Raw genomic sequence first — 10,829 nt, forward strand, 5'->3', positions numbered from 1 at the left:
CCAGCCTTTGAGGATCTTCTGCTTTTGAAGGGCAGGAAGAGAAGGATGAATGAGCAGGACCTATCACGGACAGCATTACACCTTAATACCTGCTCCTAATGTTTACGGGGATTTTCTCAGTCCAATAAATATCTGCCTTTTACATTTAACTTTTTCTCATTTATCAGTACCTATAACTAATTACTACCTAAGTCTTACGCTTTAAATATGATTGGTCACTCTTCATTTTTCTTTTTAAATTTAAGGTGGTTTGTTGGAAGTGTTCTGACTACAAAGCTCAACTTGAATATGATGGTGGTAAATTGAGCAAAGTTTGTAAAGACTGTTATCAAATAATAAGTGGATTCACAGATAGTGAAGAAAAGAAAAGGAAAGGAATTTTAGAGGTATGAAATATTAAATATTAGATTATATTTTATACTTTTATGTAAGGAACACAGAATTCTCTTAGCCATGAGGAATACAAGTAATATATTTTGTTATTTCTCTGAGTATTTAACACATTGACTGCCACACTAGAAAAAAATTCTTTGTCTTTGGGGCCATGGTGTTTCATTGTGAAAACAAAACAATCCTTTCTAATTTAATGAAAATTTATTGTTTTTTTTTTTTGTATGCATGAGTTATATGAGTGGTCCCAGGGACCACCCGTTGTGTAACATATATGCTATAGCATGGCAGCGTGAGTTGCCTGAGCACCACACAGCTCCTAAGGTAAAGAGATGTGTGAGTTACATATGCTTCACAAGGCCCTGGGCTCAAAACTAGCATGAGTTAAGTACAATTCACATGGTATTTAATGCATTAACAATTTGGATAATGAGCAAGATTCATACTTTTGTTTCATATTGCTGACTTTTGGGATCCCACTTGGTGGTATAGGAAGGGGAGCTGCTATGTTAAACCACCGTGCATTTGAGAATGAAATACATTGATTTTGTTGGGGCAGCTATCTTAATTGGTATCTCTTCTAATGCCCAATTATAGTATATTTTCTTTATGGGAAAGCTTCTCTCTCAATTTTATCATGTTGGCTTTAAAAACCATTATGTGAACTTTTCCAAATTTAGATTAACATACTATCTTATTACCTGAAAAACTCTTTCAACTTAACTGCAATAAAATAGCCAATTTATTATAGTCCTTTAATAGCCAGTGACAGTAATCTGATAATTGCACTGAAATATTATTGAAGTGTCTACCAAGTGAATTTGACCCATGTTTTAGAATAAATTTCAGATCCCTAAGCCTAGGAACTATAAAGCAGCTTGTATCTGCAACGAGTTTCCCAGCCAGAGATATTAGCAATATAAGGAGTAATGTAATATAATAAGGCCTTTGTGACAAGAAGTTCAAGGTAGCCTGGAAAGGGTGAAGAATAGGCTCAGGATCAAAATTCTGTGTATCTGAAGTCATAGGCATACTTGGTTCATTAAGAATTTCTAAAGGTCAAGTGTTTATTGAGCATTTACTTTGTATAAGTGTGCAAAGGTCATTTCTGTTAACTAATAAAAGGATCATAAACTTCATGTTCCATTTGAGGTTACAGCATAGAGCCACAAGGTAAAACTGTAATTCTGAATTCTTCTGGGATATAGATGTTACTTGTATGGCAGACCAAAGTGTGGCTTTCTTAGGCAGTGACGGTGGAATGACATGCTTCCTTGTACAAGAACACAGCCTCAGCCTCAAGACTTAATAGCAATAACTGGTGACACTGGCACAGTATAATGTGTCAGGTAACTTGTTTTAAGGGTGAGCTTCAGATTGTATCTACAAAATAAATCTCTAGCTAATTTTCTAGAAAACCATCTATTTGCGGGAAAGTAATAAATTATTTATTGTCAACTCATTTAACCATATAAATGCATAGTATGAGGTCCATAAGTAGGAGATAAGTGTGTATATGCTCACACACACTTAAATACATATTTGAGACTCACTTTATGCCAACACGTATGTTACATGCCCTAAAACAGTGGTCAACAGACTTTTCTATAAAGGGTCAGAGACAATAGTCTCTGCAGGCCAAGAGGCCAAACCAAGGATATTACATATATACTTGTAAGAAGAGAGAAAACAAATTTCCACACATTTTAATTGACAAAATTCCAAATATATTTAGTATGTGGATTTTTTGTATTATAGATCTACTAATAAGAATGGAATTCTTTTTGGGAGGATAACATTTCACTTAATTAGAGTCCAAAGTTAGTGTTCCCTATTATCAAATTGATTGTAAACATTTATCTGTAAAAACTATTCTTGGCTCACAGCCATACACAAACAAGTAATGGGCTGGAGTTGGCTTGTGGGCCATCATTTGCCAACCAGTGCTGCCTAAACTATCTGTGATGAAGCATTGGTTTTATTTCCAAATCATTACAGATCAATGTTTTTGTAAAATACACAATCAGGCACTTGGGTATCATGGCCGTGTAAGATTGTTACAAAAGTTTCATGCTGATTCTTACTTTCTGTGCTTACCTGGAACTAGTAACAAAACGGTTTGCAAGCCAGCCCCGGACTACCCTGAGTACTACCCTAAGGGTTTCAGAGATAGAAAATAGAAGTTACTACAAACCAGTTACTTTCCATAATGTAAATAGTAAAAGCCATCATTTAGTTTAATGGTTTTGTTCCCTTTTTAGCCAATGATTTATGTATTAAGAGGCAAAGCAGAAAATTGTGAACGACTCTAAAGAAAATGTATTGCAACAAAAGTTTTATAATCTCAGGTACTAGGATAAAGATTGCTGGTTGGTGTTTACTTTTTGCTGTTACAGTCTTGCACAGTTGAAGGTAGGTATAGCATCGTGGTTGAAAGTTCAGGCTCTGGGCCAGGTGTGGTGGCTCACAACTGTAATCCTAGCACTCTGGGAGGCCGAGAGAGGATCGCTTGAGGTCAAGAGTTTGAGAACAGCCTGAGCAAGAACGAGAGGCTGTCTCTACTAAAAATAGAAAAAAAATTAGCCAGGTGTGGTAGTGTGCATCTATAGTCCCAGCTACTCCGGAGGCTGAGGCAGGATTGCTTGAGCCCAGGAGTTTGAGGTTGCTGTGAGCTAGGCTGACACCACAGCACTCTACCCAGTGTGACAGAGTGAGAAGTTTGGGTTCTGGATCCAGACTGTTGAAGTTCAAATCCCAGCATGCCAATTCTTAAATAGGTGATCTTGAGAAAGCTACTTAAACTCTGAGCCTCAGAGATAATGAAAGTAAAAACTTACCTGTGTTGGTGTAAGGATTAAATGAAATAATACATGTATTGCTAAGAAAAGTTCCTACATAGTAGCAGTTTATAAATGTTTAACTCTAGTTACATATTTTTCCATGTTAGTAATGGTGTTTAAACAGCAATTGCCAATGAATCTTTTTTGGACAATCCAAAGAGACATTGTATCTAAACACGTTGTACTTTATGAATATTTCCCTTAAGTCTAGTTATTTCTCTCTGGTTCTTTGTGTGTTCATTCTCTCTTGCTTTCTCTCCATTATATTTTTCTAGATCGAATCGGCAGAAGTCTCTGGAAACAGTGTGGTGTGCAGCTTTCTTCAGTACATGGAGAAGTCAAAACCTTGGCAGAAAGCCTGGTGTGTCATCCCCAAGCAAGACCCTCTTGTGCTGTACATGTACGGTGCTCCTCAGGTATCTAAGCGCATATGTCTGAAGGGACCACTGCCCTCAGGGGCGGCGGAGGGTGGCTGGTCAGTGAACTCAACATCCCTCCACTGCTCCCCTCTAGAACGAGAGAACTCAGGCAGTTTCACTGTGTTTCATTAAAATTGAAACTAAAATTCAGATTTGTCGTTTAAGCTGATCAATGCATTTTATAGCCAATATTTTCTGCAACCTGTGGGTCATCTGTCCCCTTCTCATTCTCTAACCTTTTTTTATTCAGTGGGTTTGAGAAAAGGTGAGTTGAATTAAGAATGAGCATGAGGAGAAAGGAGGTTGAAGCAAGAGGGGAGAACAAACCTTTTAATGATAGGAAATAGTAAGAAGAGACTTTTTAATTTTGTTTGTTTTTGCCTTAATGGATATTCGAGGAAGAGGGAGTTTAAATCAATCTTGATTGCCATTCAGTAACAGTTTTTTGGGAACCCTTTGTGTATGGATCAGAGATAAATCTATAGGAACAACAGATATGCAGGTTTAGCTTCTAACAAGAGCAGCACCAGGAAATATGGATTGTGTTGTGCTTAAAAAAAAATTGAATGTACAACACTGAAACCAAGTATGCATTCACCCTGAAAATATAAAAATTTTAAATGTCACTGTTGTATTTTAATCTATATTTACATTAAGGGCTAGTAAAATTATTTTATTTTGGAAATAGACTAAAAATACCAAGGTATACATTTTATTCTATTTCATTGTTTTTCCTAAAACCTTTTCCCTGTCCATAAATGAATTGATGAATAAATGAATCATCATTAATGCTGGCTGGTTTAAGGCAACAAGGTGGCTGTTATTTTCTTCTTTTTTCACTAAATGGAGAGTTGAACGGGCTCCCTTGCGTAGAGAAGGTGTAGTGTCGGTTGGGTGTCCGCTCGTTCGTTCAGTCGACATTATCAGTGGCTTCATGGACAGGCCCCGGGCTAAGCACTGCAATTCCCCTCTGACCATGGAGAGCTCACCTGTGTGAGGCAGGAGGAGGAACAGAGGTTTATTAGGAGCAAGAGCCACACGTAGCAAAGCTAATACATCTCATGCTCTTATGTCCAATGGTTTCTCCTTAGGATGTCAGGGCCCAGGCCACCATTCCGCTCCTGGGCTATGTTGTGGACGACATGCCGCGGAGTGCAGACCTGCCACACAGTTTCAAACTGACCCAGTCCAAGTCTGTGCACAGCTTTGCTGCAGACAGTGAGGAACTGAAGCAGAAGTGGCTGAAAATCATCTTTTTAGCTGTCACAGGTGAGACACCAGAGGGTCTAAATGAGCACTCAGCCACCTTGGACGATCATCCTGAACCTAAGAGAAAATCCGAATGCTGAACTCCAGGACCAACCACGGTGTGGAGGTCTCAAGACTTACAGCTCAAGACATTCCTAGTTCTCCCTACTCATATCTTAGCACTTTATGTTGAAAAATAGGGGCTCATAAATGCATCTTTTGGGGACTATTTTCCTATGTTTATGTACTCTTAGTGAAATTAATGTGCAGAGCCATTCTACCGATAAAAGTTTTGAAATGTGAAAAATTGAGCATTGTTTTGAGCTATTCCTTGAATATATACTTTTTGTCTTGAAGAAAATGTTATCAATTGATTCTATCACCATCAGGTTAGAGTGAGCACTTTCATTTAAGAAATCCTTTAAAGTCTTCTCTTTCACACGTAGGACCTGTAACAGTTTAAAAGATATACCTCCATGTTGCCAAAATAGATCCATAGTGAAAAATACAGGGACGGTTTAGACTATAGTATTAACTTATTTAATTTAGTTTATAAATCTCAAGCTGCATAAATGGTGTCTGTTCTTTTTAAATGAAAGAAAAAAGACAAATTGTATGTGTTCAGAGTTTTGACTTATTCAGAAAAGGTAATACTTGTTTTTGTAGAAATATTCCTAAGAATACAATATCTTAAGTATATAGCAATTATGTGTATATAGTATTAAATATATATACTCTCCATGCTTTTCTCCTCAGCTTTAGGTTCACATTCATCTCTAATTTATTTTATAAATATAAAGCATGGTTTATCTTGGAATCGAGCGGTGTTCTGAACTTAAGAAATGTTTTTAGTGATTTGTTTAACTGATTGGCATCTAAGGGTATGGTATTTTTATAATAAGCAGTAATTTATGTGGCATGGGATATATTCGTGAATTCCAACAGTACTTTTAACATACCTTTTTTTTTGTTCTGTGCCTACTTAAAACAGTGCCTCTCTTAGAAGGTGCTATTAATACCTATTTAAATACAAGATGAGGGTTCAGTTAATGCTTCAGTTTTGATTATTCTGAGATTAAAGTGCATTTTGGTCACTGGGACGGTCAAAGTCATAGATTATTTTACCTTTTACAGTGCTATAATTGTGGCAGTAGTTAACATCAGCATGTACAAAAATTGCCACCAAAACCTGAACTCTGTGAGACACTTGACATTGCACAGAACTGGGACGTGTGGAAACTACATTTCTTGTAATGATTTTCTTTTCCATGAGACGATTAAGCATGGTTACATGAGGACTATATATAATGAATACTTAACGATAACTGTGTGGGCCTATTCCTTTGTCAGAAATGAAACAGAATTCACACATGATAACCTATGTTTGGGGTGGGGGGTGGTCAATAGATATTAAAGGAAGTTTGTGCTCAAACCACCTCACCCTAGAAGGGAAAAACATAATATTGAAAAAGCGATATTTTAATGGAAGTTTTTCAAGAGGTACAAATGATTGAAAAAAGTCTGAGAACTTTCTCCCTTTTATCCTCTTGGGAATTTTAATAGACAAATTATGATTCTTTGTCATGAAGGCTGCTCTACAACATATTATACTTGTGATTAAAATCTCACATTGACTGTTTAACTTAATCCTTCTCTCGAATTTTACCTTTTTGTTTCCTTTACACTGTCATACCCCAAACATGCTCACTTTTTACTGTACCAGTCTGCTAGAAATACACAAGAATGACCCCCTAACCTCAGTCTGTAAGGATTACACCTTATATGTAGAACAGAATTTGAGACTGCCACACATTGGAGCCCTATTACTTTAAGAAGTATCTTATTTTTTCCACCCCAAAGAAAGAAGTCAACCAATTATTGCTGACATAATTAAGTTCCCTTCCTCCATAAAAGGAATACCAGCCATGATCATTAACATTAAACCAAATACTTGGAGCCAAAAAGAGATAAAGGTAGCTTCTTAGGCCCTATTAAATCAGGGAACAGACGAAAAGAAATTTTACATTGCTTCTCTTATCTAATTGCCCACCTTGTGTGTGTGATATGTGTTGAGAGTAGTTATTGAGAAAGTTAAAATATAGCTATAGATGATGCTTTGGTTCTCTTAAGAGAAGTAACAGGAATGTAGAATGATTACCAGGGGAAGATGACTTTTGTAAATGTGGATAGAACAATGGAAATGTACGGACCAATGAGAAGATTTATGAGTCAGATTATTTTTGAAAACTATTTTGAACAGCAAGAAAACTAGACTTTCCCTACCCTTAAGGTCTTCTGGAATAGAAGTAACATGGACACTGAAGTTTTGGCTCAATAAATAGCAATGTTATTTAACTTATATTAAAAGAATATTCATGTAAAGAGGATATTATCATGTTCGTAGTCATTATCTTTAATTTATTAAATGAGAAACATTAGTCCTAGAAGAGAATGTCTGCTTATCCAGTCACCATCTTCACTCTCCACCCCACCTTCAGCTAAACAGAAAGAGAAGCAATGAAACAGCCTTACCTGTTTCTCTTATTAAAGATTCATTAATGCTTTTACTTGAAGAAGGGTAAAGGAATACTCTTAGCATTTATTAAACTCCTCAACCAAAAGACCTCAAAGTGTGATTGGTTATGAGCATAATCAATGTCTTTTCCTTTGAGACACCTGAGCAGTCATGACAAATTGAACCTAAACAAACCTCATTGGTTGCTTTCCTATTAAAGCCAACATTGTGTGAAAGTTTTAATTCTTTATTTTCATTCATTTGATGCTTTCCAAGTCTTGTCTTTAACATGCCCTTCCTCCAAACTTAAAAATTACTCGTTTGACAAAATCGCTATTCATTACAAAACATTCCAGTTTTTAAAATTAAATTTTGCCTTTGTTGAAAGTCTACCATTTGGTGTGTTAAGTATAAAATGCAGTGCAGACTTTTATCTCGGTTTTACACGGGGCATAATGAAAACCACCACCAGCCACTTTTGTAATAACGGCATCTACAATGCCGTCATGTATGCAAGCAATAAAACTCTTCAGGGTATGGTTTTATACTGAAAATTTAATATGAAGGCCCCTAGCCACAAGGACATAGAGAGTTATTAACTTCCTAGATATGACACTAATTCAGATTGCTGAGAGCAGGGAAAGGGAAGTGGGTAGGGGGCATCATTCCTTGGCTTCAAAAGGATATGGATAGTGAAACAAAGCACATCTGCACTACTTTATCAAGCTACATTTTGTTGTCCATGAAGTTTAATTCAGCATACATGTTGGTGTATTTATCTAATTCACTGGGTGACCTACCCCAAATTTTTTTAAAAAATACCAATTTTTTTACATTACCAAACTTGTTACAGGAACTGACCTTTTAAATGTATTCTGTCCCCATGTTCATTTGGATTTTTAAAAGGAGCACTTGTGCTAGTCATAAACGTATGAAGAAAATTATACACTTCATGGTACTGCAGGGTTGTTAAAGATTCTTTGATGCCTTCTAAAACCCTATCAGAAATACTTCTGTGAGTTCATAATTCTGTTTTACTTTTTCTTATCCTGACTTTGTGGAAACAGGGTGGTTGCTTGTTTTTTCTGATTATATTCAAAGCCTTAAGTTTTTTTCTGAGCATATTGTCTGTGGTAAATCTCTGATGATCTTTTTGGACTGGATATATCTTGAACAAGTACCAACAGGAGCAAATAAACTTCTAGAGAACAAGGTCTTGTTTTTTTGCAGGTATCCTTGCTAGAATGCAGAGTAGAAAATTAACTAAACTTCCCTACATCACGTGATGTTCATGTTAGCGGGTCTAAGATTAAGCACATGGTATTTATAAGCTAAAATTAATTCGAAAGGCAAGAATGTCTTAATGTTTTCATTCTTAAATTTTGTATTCTCCAAGAATGTATTAATATAAGGACTGGCCAGCCAGTTCCTATTCTTAGGACTGTATTGACATCTGTAGTGGATCATGTTGCTTCTTCATTCTTATCCAGTTTTATTAGAATAAAACTACTTTTTATTTTCATACTATTATCTACTATAGATTCTCAGATTTAGAAAATATGAATGATATATAAAAACCACAATGTCTACTTAAAAAATGCTTTCTGTGAATTTATATATGTATGTATATATGTAAAAACACTGTTGATTTTCAATTCTGCCTTTCCATAGGAATGAAATTTTTCTATAAAAATTTTTAACTTAAATATTTTAACATAAATTATTTACATGACTTTTTATGTATAATTCATCCTTATACATGCCCTTTAATCATTTGGTCATGAGAAGATAACTTTGCTTTCTTTACAGTTAGGGTAGAGAGGAATAAGATTAGAAACTGAAACAAGAAAGAATGAACAGGCCAGGCATAGTGGCTCACGCCTGTAATCCCAGCACTCAAGGGAGGCTGAGGTGGGAGGATCACTTGAGGCCAGGAGTTTGAGATCAGCCTGGGCAACTTAGCGAGACCCTGTCTCTACAAAAAAAATTAAAAAATTAGCTGGGTGTGGTGGCATGCACCTGCAGTCTCAGCTACTGGGAAGGCTGAGATGGGAGGCTCACTTGAGCCCTGGAGTTTGAGGTTGCAGTGAGCTATGATCATACCACTGCACTCCAGTCTGGGTGACACAATGACCCTGTCTCTTAAAAAAAAAAAAAATGAACAGAGAGGTGGACAGAAAGAGACTGTTGATCCCCAGATCAGAGCATTGTATTTTAAGAAGAAAATACTTAAACTGCAGAAGGGATATAAACTATAAAATACAAATCTATGTAATTGCATGCTGATGGGATCCATTGCACACAGGCTTTTGACCTTGGCCTCTTAAATTGTAGAGTACAATATCTTTTTTCTCCTTTGGACTTTTAAGAAATAATTCTCTTAGGCCATTTCCTGCACTGTTTACTGAGGCAAAAAAAAAAAAAAAAAAAAATCCCTCTAATGTCAGTCATGGTCTTCTACTTTCCAGACTGAGCATATGGCAGAATGCAGTGTCTTTTGTATGTTCTGAGATGAAATAGCACATGGCTTCTACAAGATAGTTTTTAACTTGTTGGGGTCACTGAGAGTTACATGATGGTCACCCCTTTTCCTAAAATTCATTGTGGTAGGTTTAGTGGAAAGTTAAATCTCCTAGCATATTTTAATAAGTGAATACCAAATACATAGTGAAATATAGGTTTGAGAAGAAATAGCCTGTGGGGACCATTATGATAGCAGAATTACATTATCTATTACACAATACATGGATTTTGGAATGTATCACTTGGGGGAGGGGGGTCTCTTCATTAGCAAAACAATCATGCTTGTATGTAAGACTTTTTTTTTTTTTTTTTTTTAACCAAACTAGCACTTCATTTTGTGAGTGACAATTGACTGATACTTTCAAGTAAGTGTTACCTGGATTTTTCTTTTGAATTGTTGACTGATAAGTTTGAAAAGGTATGTTATCAGAATTTTATGGTTGACTAAAATGTGAAAGTGTACACCATAAGTAATTGTTCTTTTCTAGCTGTATGAATGTACAATACTTGCAGATAGTGTATATATGGTGTAACATATGTATATTTGGTCATAAAGGCAGAGAATTGGAAACATTGTAAAATTAAGCACTTTAATTCCTATTAAATATTAAACATTTGTATCTTGTAAATAAACACATCGTTAAATCAATTCCAAAGCTTTAGATGTTATTTCAGCTAGGATTATAAATGTTCGGTTCACAATGATTTTGGTTGTTTGCTCAGGAAAAAATTATGCCAGTAGGGTAGCCCTGCACCTTTCTGACCCTACCTCCCCACCAAAAACATCTGTATAAGTGTTTCGAGAATAAAGCTTGTGGCTGGGCTCGGTGGCTCACGCCTGTTATCCTAGCACTCTGGGAGGCCGAGGCGGGTGGATCATTTGAGCTCAGGAGT

At 36.1% G+C, this 10,829-nt stretch overlaps 1 protein-coding gene across 4 annotated transcripts in view; it reads left to right on the forward strand.

The window, feature by feature from the left end:
* FGD4 (FYVE, RhoGEF and PH domain containing 4) overlaps window positions 1–10,496 on the forward strand; it is a 207,052-nt gene extending 196,556 nt beyond the window's left edge. For 3 of the 4 annotated variants that reach the window (XM_069490061.1, XM_069490063.1, XM_069490064.1), the window contains 3 exons: window positions 246–386; window positions 3,506–3,646; window positions 4,741–5,433. In XM_069490061.1, coding sequence (XP_069346162.1) covers window positions 246–386; window positions 3,506–3,646; window positions 4,741–4,998 — 540 coding nt within the window. In that variant the 3' untranslated portion in view covers window positions 4,999–5,433. Of the gene's footprint in view, window positions 1–245; window positions 387–3,505; window positions 3,647–4,740; window positions 5,434–9,221 lie in introns of those variants that run through there. The other variant, XM_069490062.1, reaches the window with a different exon arrangement.
* Window positions 10,497–10,829: the final 333 nt, after the last annotated feature.

Source organism: Eulemur rufifrons, chromosome 16 (genome assembly GCF_041146395.1).
Source record: "Eulemur rufifrons isolate Redbay chromosome 16, OSU_ERuf_1, whole genome shotgun sequence".
Classification (NCBI taxonomy): domain Eukaryota; kingdom Metazoa; phylum Chordata; class Mammalia; order Primates; family Lemuridae; genus Eulemur; species Eulemur rufifrons.